Source organism: Eurosta solidaginis, chromosome 2, assembly GCF_040869045.1.
Source record: "Eurosta solidaginis isolate ZX-2024a chromosome 2, ASM4086904v1, whole genome shotgun sequence".
NCBI lineage: Eukaryota > Metazoa > Arthropoda > Insecta > Diptera > Tephritidae > Eurosta > Eurosta solidaginis.
The window spans coordinates 269,481,937-269,496,967 of record NC_090320.1 but is presented as its reverse complement, the minus strand read 5'-3'; the positions used below and the strand labels follow the sequence as shown (position 1 = coordinate 269,496,967).

General features: G+C 39.0%; 2 protein-coding genes across 14 annotated transcripts in view; one reads left to right on the top strand and one right to left on the bottom strand.

The window, feature by feature from the left end:
- Tep3 (Thioester-containing protein 3) overlaps positions 1-2,100 on the bottom strand; it is a 147,325-nt gene extending 145,225 nt beyond the window's left edge. For 3 of the 13 annotated variants that reach the window (XM_067767953.1, XM_067767956.1, XM_067767957.1), the window contains exon 1: positions 1,604-2,097. The gene's annotated coding sequence lies outside the window, so the exon portion shown is untranslated. Of the gene's footprint in view, positions 1-1,539 lie in introns of all 13 variants that reach the window. The other 10 variants (XM_067767964.1, XM_067767965.1, XM_067767954.1 and 7 more) reach the window with 9 other exon arrangements.
- Positions 2,101-13,972: 11,872 nt separating this feature from the next.
- The window catches only part of LOC137240943 (CD109 antigen-like), a 35,551-nt gene continuing 34,492 nt past the window's right edge, over positions 13,973-15,031 (top strand). Inside the window, exons 1-2 of the mRNA XM_067767952.1 lie at positions 13,973-14,458; positions 14,538-14,791. Of these exons, the coding sequence (XP_067624053.1) occupies positions 13,976-14,458; positions 14,538-14,791 (737 nt within the window). The 5' untranslated portion in view covers positions 13,973-13,975. The remainder of the gene's footprint in view (positions 14,459-14,537; positions 14,792-15,031) is intronic.

Genomic DNA, 15,031 nt, shown 5'->3' with positions numbered 1-15,031 from the left:
ACCGCGTCTCCAGAAGCATCAAGGAGTAGAGATTCCACCAATTTATACACTTTAATGGTTTCAAGAAAGAAACCATCAGCCAAATTCTAACTAAATTTAGAGAGAAATGACCTTAGAACTCTCATTTAGTACTCTGTGAGGAAATTCAATCTTCAAGGGGTCAGCGCAACTTTGAATTCCCTCCAGCTGTTCAGGTCCGGTTCAATTGTACTATTTTGGCTAACTTATCAGTGTGACAGCTATCTGTGATATTACAACGCCTCAAAACCTGGATTATCCTGAACTTAAAATTATTCGGCAGAGTCGTAAGTGGGGACAGGCACTACTAGATCATCCTTTAGCTTACGTGCACTGGGAAGATATTATAGTAATCGGACACCTTGAACTGGTGACTTACATCGATCTGATGACAGAAAACTCCGCTACTGAGCTTCCTTTCAAGTACAGCACATCTCTGAACCAGTTTACTAGCTCGCTGCCTTACTTGGGTCCCTCACTACATTACACTCTCGAAGGAATGAACGTGCCAAGGCTCGCATAGGGACGCGCAAACAAGAGACTGCCCCGCCTGAGATAACATCAAAGGTAGCAAAAATGCTGGAAGAGGTGGAAACAGTAATATCCCCCTGATATATACATATTCATTTATGTATAGGGTATTCCCGCGGTATCTCTGCTTTGACATTTTGAAGAGAACTACAGCAGTAGTCAAGGCCACATGTTGACATAAAATACTTCGTGCCATAACCACCAGTGCTATTTTTTTCCTACGTAGGCCTGAAAAAAGAGAACTTACAGTTTGACAGTTAAGACGTATAATTTCAAAGGAAACAGTTTACAACAGGAACGGAGCAGCTTAGGTCTGCGTCTCCGATTATCTTCGCCTTGTCAGTTTTATAAACCATATTTATTGAACTAATTAATGTGGGGGTTGCATGACCCCCCTGCTGATCGTGGTCCTGAATTCAGTTCCCGTGCTAAGCAACATCAAAAATTAAAAAAAAAAACTTTTAAATAGAAAGAAGTTTTCCTAAGCTTGGTCGCGTCTCGGAAGTGATTTGACAAACAAGTCGAGTGTATTTGTGTCAAAAGAAGCTTTTCAGTGAAAAGGGAGATGTTTGCAGCTACCATTCGTAATCGGCGTAGCCATACATTAAAAAGTAGCACGACGCATATTGGAAAAGCAACTCGGCCTCCAGGGAGGTTAAGCGCGCCAAGTAGTTACTTTTTATTTTGATTTGGCAAAAATTTGACAGCTCTCCGGAGTCTTGCTTGAAATGAATGTGAAAAATACGAAAATATTCTTTATGGATGGATGGAAATCCGTCACTTTGTTACTTTAGAGCAGGGAAACTACTTCTACCCTAGTGAATTTGCCCGCCGCGAATCAACAACTAGAACGTTACCAGAGTGTTAAGTACAAAAAAATGTGTGGACAGCAAGGTCAACATATTAGAAAGCATGAAACCAGGATTTGATTGTGTTCTGATATTGTATTGTGGGACTTCGAATTTCAATATTGTAAGATTTATTTTATACATCTGTCTGATGCTTCGTCTGCTGTCTTTCATGACCTGCTTACTGTGCTTGGTGACTTGCTTACTTTAGTTTAGAGTCTTTTATGCAGCATAAAACTAGCATACATGTTCGATCTTTTTCACAGTCCATTTTTTTTCACCAAAACGAACCCTTTGTGCATGTTTGGCAAGCAATATTTTTTGTATACAGTCTAATGTAGATATGTTTGTAGATATATATTTTCGTGTGGGCAAAAATATTTTGATGCAATCACTTTTGCGTTTTTTCACTTCCACACTTTTGCGAAATTTCCAATATCCCCTTTAATTATTTGCAATTCGTTAAACTTTTTGCAGATTTTTGTTAGGTTTTGCTTGCCATTGTAAAAATATTTTAAAACATTTCACTTAGGCAATATTTTATATATATTATTATTTTTTTCACACATTCACTTTGATCACTTGCATTTACTTAATTATTCACAATTCGTTTTTTTTTACTTTGCGCCTGCGCATTAAAATTTTTGCGAGATTTATGTTGCTCACTTGCTGCGTTCCGATTCTATACTGATTTTGACCAAGTTAAGTGTTGGCAGAGAAACTGGCTTTAATGTTGTCTTAGAGTTGACTTTGAGTAAAGCTCTATAATATTGTTAATAACGTATGTGTGTATATACTGAGCGCGCGTTACAACTCGAAGCTTCATAAAGCTCTAGCAAAGCCCATTTTGGGTTTCGGGCCTCGGTGATTGTGTAAATTGATAAAGGGTGTAGCAAGAAGGCTTGAGACAAGCGAGCACTAACTACAATATAGTAATACTGCGTTCGTCGACTACACGCAGCATTAGTTTGTTTAACGTCTGTTAACGTTCGAATCGCTGAACTGTCAAATAAATAACCAAAATATTCGGTTTAGCAAAATGACCTTTACTTACAACTCTACGGTGTCAGTAGTACTTCACAATTACAATACTTGCGTAATTCACTAATAGCGCTTTAAAATCAAGCTGACTGAATATTCCTCAGCTTGCACTACTTTTATACTCTCTGTTGCCTCGTTCTCGTGCAGCTGCTTATTTATTTCTTTTTTATGTATCTGGTATTCACTTTTGTCTTCTAGTTATATGCGTGTGTATGTGTGAGTAATAACTTCTGTTCTTAGGTAACGACTACATGTGCGTGGCTGCTTGCTTTGCTATTTACATGTACATATGTGTGGTTGCTTACTTTGCTGTAGTCGGGCATTTATTTACTAGCAGCACAGTGGCGCATCGAAATTTGTTAACATTCGCCACAGTATTAATATGAAGGTTGTACGCATCCCTTTATATTAGATAACTTTTATGCTCGCCCGCAAAATTTCAATACAATATTGGGACGTCTTGGAATCGATTTTAAGGTAACTTACGTAGAGCTAGCGTTCTCAAACTTGCACTAGGTCGCCGCTTAGGGACTGGGATATTAAAATAAAATCGTCCGACCACCACCGCCAAATCACAGCACACTACTACAACTGGACACTGAGCTGATCTTATAAACACAAAAATAATAGACAAAAACAAAAAAGGCAGAACACGATACACATTGGAGGGTTTGCGAATAATGGAAAAAAGAGAAAACACAGTAAACAAGAAAGAAGATACTGACTTTATTGCAGCTACTTACATTTTATGTTTATAATCAAAATTTAGTATGACAATGATACCAGTTAAGAGTGTTACTGATATATGCCCTTTAGTTTAAAATAGCACTAATTTAAATTTTGTAAGTATTGTTATACGTTTGTACGTATATACCATGACTGACCGTTTTTGATGTCTAATGTATATTTGTTGTTGCAAATAAATATATCACCACTGAGGAAGCTAGGAAGACTAGCGAAACGTAGGGTCGAACAAGTGGAGTTTATATAATTTGCACTTCAAAACAAATTCATCAGAAAGCCTAATTTCAATCAAATTAGTAACCCAATAATCTAGTAAACTCAAACTTTATAAAAACAAGTAAGGAAGGCTAAGTTCGGGTGTAACCGAACATTATATACTCAGTTGAGAGCTATGGAGACAAAATAAGGAAAATCACCATGTAGGAAAATGAACCTAGGGTAACCCTGGAATGTGGTTGTATGACATGTGTATCAAATGGAAGGTATTATAGAGTATTTTAAGAGAACGTAGGCCATAGTTCTATGGATGGACGTTACTTAGGGATATCGCCATAAAGGTGGAGCAGGGCTGACTCTAGAATTTGTTTGTACGATATGGGTATCAAATGAAAGGTGTTACTGAGCATTTTAAGATGGAGCGGGCCTTAGGTCTATAGGTGGACGCCTTTTCGAGATATCGCCATTAAGGTGGGCCAGGGGTGACTCTAGAATATGTTTGTACGATATGGGTATCAAATGAAAGGTGCTAATGAGTATTTTCAAAGGGAGTGATCCTTAGTTCCATAGGTGGACGCCGTTTCGAGATATCGCCATAAAGGTGGACCAGAGGTGACTCTAGAATGTGTTTGTATGATATGGGAATCAAATGAAAGGTGTTACTGAGCATTTTAAGAGGGAGTGGGCATTAGGTCTGTAGGTGGAAGCCTTTTCGAGATGTCGCCATTAGGGTGGGCCAGGGGTGACTCTAGAATGTTTGTACGATATGGGTATCAAACGAAAGGTGTTACTGAGAATTTTAAAAGGGATTGGGCTTTAGGTCTATAGGTGGACGCCTTTTCGAAATATCGCCATTAGGGTGAGCCAGGGGTGACTCTAGAATGTGTTTGTGCGATATGCGTATCAAACGAAAGGTGGTAATGAGTATTTTAAAAAGGAGTAATCCTTAGTTCTATAGGTGGAAGCCTTTTCGAGATATCGCCATAAAGGTGGACCAAGAGTGACTCTAAAATGTTTATACGATATGGGTATCAAACGAAAGGTGTTACTGAGCATTTTAAGAGGGAGTGGGCATTAGGTCTATAGGTGGACGCCTTTTCGAGATATCGCCATTAGGGTGGGCCAGGGGTAACTCTAGAATGTGTTTGTACGATATGGGTATCAAACGAAAGGTGTTATTGAGTATTTTAAGAGGGTGTTTAAGCGACTTAAACTATGAACATTTTTCGTTCGTTTGTTTCAGTAGCCATTGAGTGTGCTTGTAATTCTCAACTGGTTAGTGAAATATTCTAAAGACATAGTTTGAGGTTTTTAATTAAAAGCGAGGTTCTTCGGATGGTGTGCTAATACATCAGAGCCCAGTGCTCGCCTCCATATCACACTTTGAAGGGGTTCTTCAAATAGAAGATGAGGTGGCTCATTAGAGCGAAATCTCAGAGTGCCCAACGCTCGCCCCAAATTAAATAAATAGAGGTTCTTCGGATGGTGTGCTAATACATCAGAGCCCAGTGCTCGCCTCCATATCACACTTTGAAGGGGTTCTTCAAATAGAAGATGAGGTGGCTCATTAGAGCGAAACCTCAGAGTGCCCAACGCTCGCCCCAAATTAAATAAATAGAGGTTTTTCTTGTAGAAAATGGGGTGCCAATACCTCAGAGCCGTCCCGTGCTCGCCTCCATATCCCATTTTAAAGGGTTCTTCAAATAGAGGATGAGGTGGCTCAGTAGAGCGAAGCCTCAGAGCCCCCAGTGCTCGCCCCCAAATTAAATAAATAAAAGGTGTACTGATGCTATGCATCCTCCCATGACTTAAATACACCAATAACACTAAAACTACCCAACTCAATAAATGGAATACATTAAATCAAAAACCTCATAAACTCAATACAGTCCATTAATAATAATAATTTATAAATTTAAAAAAAAGGAATGCTTGGTGGGAGTTGAACCCGCAACCCCGGGCGTTTGGTCGGGTACGTCAGCCACTGTGCCACGACTCATACGCTTACAAGCACATAAAATTACTCATTTATAACTCTTATTAAGCTGCTCGCCCTCAATTGCCCAAAGCTTAGACAGAGGGAGTGGGCATTAGGTCTATAGGTGGGCGCCTTTTCGAGATATCGCCATTAGGGTGGGCCAGGGGTGACTCGAGAATGTTTGTACGATATGGGTATCAAACGAAAGGTGTTACTGAACATTTTAAGAGGGAGTGGGCATTAGGTCTATAGGTGGACGCCTTTCCAGATATCGCCATTAGGGTGGGCAGGGGTGACTCTAGAATGTGTTTGTACGATATGGGTATCAAATGAAAGGTGGTAATGAGTATTTTAAAAGGGAGTAATCCTTAGTTATATAGGTGGACGCCTTTTCGAGATATCGCCATAAAGGTGGACCAAGGGTGACTCTAGAATGTTTGTACGATATAGGTATCAAACGAAAGGTGTTACTGAGCATTTTAAGAGGGAGTGGGCATTAGGTCTATAGGTGGACGCCTTTTCGAGATATCGCCATTAGGGTGGGCCAGGGTGACTCTAGAATGTGTTTGTACGATATGGGTATCAAATAAAAGGTGGTAATGAGTATTTTAAAAGGGAGTAATCCTTAGTTCTATAGGTGGGTGCCTTTTCGCGATATCGCCATAAAGGTGGAACAAGGGTGACTCTAGAAGGTTTGTACGATATGGGTATCAAACGAAAGGTGTTACTGAGCATTTTAAGAGGGAGTGGGCATTAGGTCTATAGGTGGACGCCTTTTTGAGATATCGCCATTAGGGTGGGCCAGGGGTGACTCTAGAATGTTTGTACGATATGGGTAAATAACGAAAGGTGTTACTGAGCATTTTAAGAGGGAGTGGGCATTAGGTCTATAGGTGGACGCCTTTTCGAGATATCGCCATTAGGGTGGGCCAGGGGTGAATCTAGAATGTTTGTACGATATGGGTATCAAACGAAAGGTGTTACTGAGCATTTTAGGAGGGAGTGGGCATTAGGTCTATAGGTGGACGCCTTTTTGAGATATCGCCATTAGGGTGGGCCAGGGGTGACTCTAGAATGTTTGTACGATATGGGTAAATAACGAAAGGTATTACTGAGCATTTTAAGAGGGAGTGGGCATTAGGTCTATAGGTGGACGCCTTTTCGAGATATCGCCATTAGGGTGGGCCAGGGGTGAATCTAGAATGTTTGTACGATATGGGTATCAAACGAAAGGTGTTACTGAGCATTTTAGGAGGGAGTGGGCGTTAGGTCTATAGGTGGACGCCTTTTCGAGATATCGCCATTAGGGTGGGCCAGGGTGACTCTAGAATGTGTTTGTACGATATGGGTATCAAATAAAAGGTGGTAATGAGTATTTTAAAAGGGAGTAATCCTTAGTTCTATAGGTGGGCGCCTTTTCGCGATATCGCCATAAAGGTGGAACAAGGGTGACTCTAGAAGGTTTGTACGATATGGGTATCAAACGAAAGGTGTTACTGAGCATTTTAAGAGGGAGTGGGCATTAGGTCTATAGGTGGACGCCTTTATGAGATATCGCCATTAGGGTGGGCCAGGGGTGACTCTAGAATGTTTGTACGATATGGGTAAATAACGAAAGGTGTTACTGAGCATTTGAAGAGGGCGTGGACATTAGGTCTATAGGTGGACGCCTTTTCGAGATATCGCCATTAGGGTGGGCCAGGGGTGAATCTAGAATGTTTGTACGATATGGGTATCAAACGAAAGGTGTTACTGAGCATTTTAGGAGGGAGTGGGCGTTAGGTCTATAGGTGGACGCCTTTTCGAGATATCGCCATTAGGGTGGGCCAGGGGTGAATCTAGAATGTTTGTACGATATGGGTATCAAACGAAAGGTGTTACTGAGCATTTTAGGAGGGAGTGGGCGTTAGGTCTATAGGTGGACGTCTTTTCGAGATATCGGCATTAGGGTGGGCCAGGGGTGACTCTAGAATGTTTGTACGATATGGGTATCAAACGAAAGGTGTTACTGAGCATTTTAAGAGGGAGTGGGCATTAGGTCTATAGGTGGACGCCTTTTCGAGATATCGCCATTAGGGTGGGCCAGGGGTGAATCTAGAATGTTTGTACGATATGGGTATCAAACGAAAGGTGTTACTGAGCATTTTAGGAGGGAGTGGGCGTTAGGTCTATAGGTGGACGCCTTTTCGAGATATCGCCATTAGGGTGGGCCAGGGGTGACTCTAGAATGTTTGTACGATATGGGTATCAAACTAAAGGTGTTACTGAGCATTTTAAGAGGGAGTGGGCATTAGGTCTATAGGTGGACGCCTTTTTGAGATATCGCCATTAGGGTGGGCCAGGGGTGACTCTAGAATGTTTGTACGATATGGGTAAATAACGAAAGGTGTTACTGAGCATTTTAAGAGGGAGTGGGCATTAGGTCTATAGGTGGAAGCCTTTTTGAGATATCGCCATTAGGGTGGGCCAGGGGTGACTATAGAATGTGTTTGTACGATATGGATATCAAATTAAAGGTATTAATGAGGGTTTTAAAAGCGAGTGGCCCTTAGATGTATATGTGAAGGCGTTTTCGCGATATCGACCAAAATGTGGACCAGGTGATCCAGAAAATCATCTGCCGGGTACTGCTAATTTATTTATATATGCAATACCACTAACAGTATTCCTGCCAAGATTCCAAACGCTGTTGATTTCGCCTTGTAGAACTTTTTCATTTTCTTCTACTTAATATGGTAGGTATCACACCCATTTTACAAAGTTTTTTCCAAAGTTATATTTTGCGTCAATAAACCAATCCAATTACCATGTTTCATCCCTTTTTTCGTATTTGGTATAGAATTATGACATTTTTTTCATTTTTCGTAATTTTCGATATCGATAAATTGGGCGTGGTTACGGTCGGATTTCGGCCATTTTTTATACCAAGATAAAGTGAGTTCAGATGAGTACGTGGACTAAGTTTAGTAAAGATATATCGGTTTTTGCTCAAGTTATTGTGTTAACAGCCGAGCGGAAGGCCAGACAGTGGATTGTGTATAAAAACTGGGCGTGGCTTCCACCGATTTCGCCCATTTTTACAGAAAACAGTTACCGTCATAGAATGTATGCCCCTACCAAATTTAAGAAGGATTGGTAAATTTTTGTTCGACTTATGGCATTAAAAGTATTCTAGACAAACTAAATGAAAATGGGCGGAGCCACGCCCATTTTGAAATTTTCTTTTATTTTTGTATTTTGTTGCATCATATCATTACTGGAGTTGAATTTTGACTTAATTTACTTATATACAGTAAAGATATTAAATTTTTGTTAAAATTTGAATTAAAAAAATTTTTTTTTTAAAAAGTGGGCGTGTTCTTTATCCAATTTTGCTAATTTTTATATATATATATATAGTAATAGTAGTAACGTTCCTGCCAAATTTCATCATGATATCTTCAACGACTGCCAAATTACAGCTTGCAAAACTTTTAAATTACCTTCTTGTAAAAGTGGGCGGTGCCACGCCCATTGTCCAAAATATTACTTATTTTCTATTCTGCGTCATAAGTTCAACCCATCTACCAAGTTTCTTCGCTTTATCCGCTTTTGGCAATGAATTATCGCATTTTTTCGGTTTTTCGAAATTTTCGATATCGAAAAAATGGACGTGGTTATAGTCCGATATCGTTCATTTTAAATAGCGATCTGAGGTGAGTGCCCAGGAATCTACATACCAAATTTCATCAAGATACCTCAAAATTTACTCAAGTTATCGTGTTAACGGACAGACGGACGGACGGACGGACATGGCTCAATCAAATTTTTTTTCGATACTGATGATTTTGATATATGGGAGTCTATATCTATCTAGATTCCTTTATACATGTACAACCAACCGTTATCCAATCAAAGTTAATATACTCTGTGAGCTCTGCTCAACTGAGTATAAAAATCATCCATGCTAGGCTGGAATCGAGATATTTAGAAATCTAGAAAATCCATGCAGGAAAGAGGGAATCTTGCGATCGATTTGTAAATAACTTCTCAGTGAACTGGGAACCTAAAATTTTTCACACAGCTTAGGGCGCGTGGCAAAGCAAACAAATAAGTAGAACTGTCCCCTAGGTAGTGCTCTGGTCGAGATAGTTAAAACATATAGGAAGCGCACGAGTTGAGATAGTTAGAAAATTAAATCCTTAAAATTAAGACCAAAGCAATCGGGGTAGATGGAATTCCAATTATATTTGTAATAATGACTATGCCTCTCATTGTAGGGACAGTTACCCATATAATCAACCATTCGATAACAACCTCATGCTTCCCGAAATCGTGGAAAGTGGCCAAAGTTCGACCTCACCCCAAAAATAGAAAAGCGTTTTCGCCGGGAGATTTCAGGCCTATTGTCATCTTACCGATTTTATCAAAAGCATTCGAAAGCTTATTGGCGGAACAAATCAGGACCCACGTATCTGTACACAATCTACTCTCGACATACCAGTCAGGCTTCAGAGCTTTGCACAGCTGCTCGACTGCTCTTATATATCTTGGATGACATACGCGTACCCTTTGATAAAGGCCAACTAACAATCCTGTGTCTACTCGATTTCACGAAAGCCTTTGACTCAGTCAATCACACACTACTGTGCTATAAGCAACAAATGTATTTTAGATTCAGTAATAATGCTCGAAAGATGATGGAAAGCTATTTATCAGGCAGGATTCAAATTGTTATGAATGGAACAGATGTGTCAGAGCCCATGGAAATAGTTGCGGGGGTTCCCCAGGGATATATACTTGACCCTTTGCTTTTTAGTCTTTTTATTAATGATGTGTTCAATGTATGCAGATATGTAAATATGCACGCTTATGCTGATGATATTCAGCTGTACTTGGCTGGTGACTTTAGTGCTACTCCTGATCTTTGCCTTAAAATCAATAGTGACTTATCGGCGGTATTTGGTTGGGCTAATAACAATGGCTCGTGCCTCAATGCTGGAAAATTGTACTGCTTGCCCATTACGAAAAAGGATACTTCGAGGCTTGAAATACCTAAAATAAGCATGGGGAACGCTTTTATAACAACCGTCAATAAAGATAAAAACCTTGGAGTTGTGTTGCACCTGAGCCTCACTGCGATCGATCATGTTAACACAGTAGTGGGTAAGGTATATTGGGCTCTTCGTAATTTGAGGCAAACTGCACCCTATACCCCTCTTCAAATTAGGAAAAAACTTGCCATCCAACTCATGGTCCCAATCATTACGTATTCTGAGTTAGTTTACAACAAGCTATACTCAAGGTCGGCTCATAAAATTGAGGTTGTGTTTAATCAAGTTACGCGTTATGTTTATGCACTGGGCAAGTTCGACCATATATCAGCATGGAGAAATCGAGTTTTAGGATGCAACCTATTCGATTACCATAAGGATAGGAGCTGCATTTTTCTTTTCCGTCTTATTTCAACAAAGACGTCGCTGTAATTATACGATAAAATAGTCTTTAATAAATCGACTAGATCATGCACCTTAGCTGTCCCTATTTTTAACTACGTAGAGTCTACTAGGTTGTTTTTCGTCAACACCATACGTCTCTGGAGTTCTATTCCTACTGCTGTAAGAAACTCTCTATTGAGATTTTTATCTATTGGCACTTTTGATATGATATACTCTCTCTATACTCCTTAACCTTTCTGTTTCTACTTCACTCTCATCTATTTTTTATTTTTTTTGGAAACACAGCTTAAGATATAGAACTATATATATGTAAGTTAATTAGCATTATATAAACCACAATGGTTATGACATCTGTTCGTTGTACTATAAAAAATTTCATTATCTTAATGTACTAATAATTAAATTGCCTAAATAAATTGACTAAATTGCCTAAATTAGCACGAGATTCGGAATTTAGTAATCGGTTTCACTAACTTCGAATGTAAATCGCATAGAAGAGATTGAGAGATCTCCCATTGAGCTTTAAACTTAATACCCTACATGACCTAACTCAGGCGTTAAATAAGGGGAAATTGCGACAGAAGACGCTCGGGGAGGTATTAAGAAATTTCAAAAATATGAGAATTTTGAGATCAAGAGCTTCCCATTGAACTTCACAAGACCAATAATGTACAATAAAAAAGGGGAATATTCCGAAATCGTGAAATAATCCATAGAAGTTTTTTGAATATTTCGATCGATTATTATTTAATTTCGTGTAAAGCTAGAGGTTTGAAATTTGAGTCGTACTTCAGAGGCCAAAGAGAGTGTAATACTTATTACAAAAAGTTCTGCTAGGAAACTCTCTGATCAGCGTATGAAGAAAATCGTGCGTAAAAGGGTTAGTTAGGAGCACCGAGACAATGCAACAAAACAGAAAAATAAAAAGAAAGTATTCCTTTAAATTACTCATTTGGAGCAAGGAAGCAGTTAACTTGTGCACGGATGGTTCGAAGTTGGACGGAATGGCTGGTGGGGGAGATCTTTTGTCAAGAACTAAATGTAAGCCGCACGTATAAGTTTGCTGAACACTGCATATATGGGCGTCGAGTCAGCTTAGCAATCGTTTTGTGGACGATACCTCTTGCAGGGTAGCAAAGGGATTCTTCTGACGGGAAGTGGATGGCAGGAGGTCTTGCGAAATGATTGGGCTCATCTATCAATGAGCATTGGGGGTTTGAAAGGACACTGTGCAATGGGAATCTCAATAAACTGGAAACCCCACCCTGCTGCAGCTGATGATGGGGTGGAATCATCGAGTCACTCTATGCTTGATTGCCCAGCTATTGCCAGAACTAGGTGAGTCGCGTCTCACTTGGATCTACGGAGGATTAATCCAAGACTGAGATCGGTCTCATTCGAAATTACATCGTTGCTACCCAAATACTCTCTAAATAGATATCGCTTACGAACCCGTTATTTTATCACAACTGACCTTAATTCTATCCAAATTAGCTTCTCCTAACAGGGCAGCTACCACCTAACCTAGCCTAACCTAACCTCGATATTAATAATGCGAATAAGGTTATATCTAGCGTCCTGTGCGAAACACCAAAGCCTAAAGTCAACAAACTAATCGAACCTTATCAGTGCGGCTTCAGACCTGGCAAATCTTCTATCGGCCGGTCTTGGTGAAGACTCGATAAAAGAATCGATACTCACCATCGTTTAGTTGACTTCAAATTTGACTTTGACAGCACGGAAAGTAATTGCTTGCATGCAAAAACCCAAGCTTAGCTGGAATACTATCAATTTCATCAGTAGAAAATATTGTTTCCTATAAGGGTAATTCCGTAAAAAACTCTGGACAATTTTTTTACATATCAAATTATTTTTTTGTATTCAGATATGTGAAACTGTTTTCTGTGAAAATCATCAAACCAATTGATTTCAAAGTTTTGATTGGTGTTCAAGTGTTTATGAGACAACGATTCGAAGAGAGAATTTTTGAAATTTTAGCTCACAAACATCGTAATTAGTCTGAGCCTTTCTTATTGTGCCAAAAATATGTTATGTTTATTCGGAACGTTTGTAAACAATCTAAATTTGGGAATCAAGCGAACTTAGATTTTCTACTGCCAATATTTTTTTTTACTTCAACTTCGAGAAAGGTCGCATAAAACTTTTCCTAAATGATTGATATCCCCATAATCCCCCAGGGTACAATCAATGCGAGCCATGTCAAACGATGACAGTATAGTCACAAAGGAGACCGAAATAATCCTCATAGAGATTACGAAAATTTTGAGAAAAAAGTTCAAATTCCTCGGGGTCAAATTCATTAATCTTTTTCCCTCCTTTTTGGTTAGGTGGGATATTTCCAATGATACAAAGGCTTGCTTATTTTCCTGTGCCTATTGTGGTAAATGTTTAAAATCGTCTTAAATTAAGCGAAATAGTCGTGGTCTAATCGCAGGCGTATAGATATATAAGCATAATTGCATTAGCACAAGTGTAATAGCATAATAGCGTAAGCGTATTAACGTATAATAATAGCATATAAGCATAAGTGTACCAGCATTATTGTACCAGCGTAATAGCGTAAGCGTATTAACGTATAATAATAGCATATAAGCATACTTGCATTTAGCATAAGCGTAACATCATAATCGTAAAAACGTAATAGCGTAAGCGTACGCGTATTTACGTATGATAATAGCATAAAAGACCAAGGGTACCACCGTAAACGAGTGAATAGGAAACCGTGTCAGTTTAGTAGCGTATCCGCGTAGAAACGCAATAGCGTAAAAGCGTGTATTCATACAAGCGGATCATCGTAGGAGCGCAGTGGCGCAGGATCTTACTAATTGGGTTTAAAGCGTATTACAATTGAAGTGTAAAGTATCATGGTATATTCATTATCGTAGACGTAGCAGTCGTCACAGTCTCAAGCGTGCAGGCGTAACTTAGAATATATATGTATAGGCATATTAGCGTGCAAGCGTATTGATTTCCAATACAAGAACTGACACTATGGATTTAAAAATATACATATAAGATGCAAAAGTCAAATACATCGCGATTTTTGCGTGGAATGCCCCTATCTGACCAACTTTTTCTTATACTTTACATTAAAATTAATTATTCGTATAATTTTAGTATTAATTTATAACTCAAAGGAAATGTTCATATTTTCGCTAATATTGACATTAATTTGCTTAACGATTGCAACGTTTGTTGTACACACACAAGCCGAAGGATATTACACAATAACATCACCAGGCAATGTAAGACCCAACTCTAACTACACGGTTTACGTGCGTGTAACAGATGTTGAGGAGAATACAAAAATTCAACTTTGCCTCAAAGGAACAATACCAGAACAAATAAAAACGCTTGATGTACTACCAAACTCACCGAATCGAGTTACATTTGAGCTTGGAGAGATTCCTAAAGGCGAATACAAATTGGAAGCTCGAGGGCTTGCAGGAATTATATTTCAAAATGCAAAAAATTTAGAATTTGTGGAAAATGTACCGCTTGTATATATACAAACTGATAAGGCGTTGTATCGACAAAGCGAAATAATAAATTTCCGTGTAATATTTTTAGATCAGTATTTGTTGCCAGCCAAGATCAATCAGCCCATATCAGTTGTAATTAAGGTAAGACTTACTAAATATAAAATAGAGATAAGAATAAATTATTTTTCTCATATATAATTTTTTAACTCAACTCACACAGGATGCTGATGGTAATCGTATTGAACGTTTCGATGATACTAAGCTCAATGTGGGCGTTTTCAAAGAAAAACTCAAATTAGCCGAATCGGTTATTTGGGGTGCATGGCACTTGGAAACATATATAGGCGCAGATTTGATAGCAGAAAAGGTGGTTGAAGTTAAAGAATATCAGTTGCCGTTGTTCGAACTTGTGGTGGAAGCACCTGATTATGTTTCTTTCAATGAGAAGACATTTCCTGTAAAAGTTCGAGCGGCGTAAGTTGAATTTATTTTGTTTTACGTTTGCATTCTTGGAGAGAGCATTGAAAACCTTAAGCATTCGGTGTGAAACTTCGATTAGGCTAGGTTGTGTTGCGAAGTAGCTACCTCAGAAAAACAAGCTGTGTTGGTTGTGCAGTATGTCAAAACATAACGCATGACCTCACTTTGGAAAGTGACCGGTTATAACCCTAATCACCGTAAATATATGAGTTTTACTGAACACAACGATTTCGG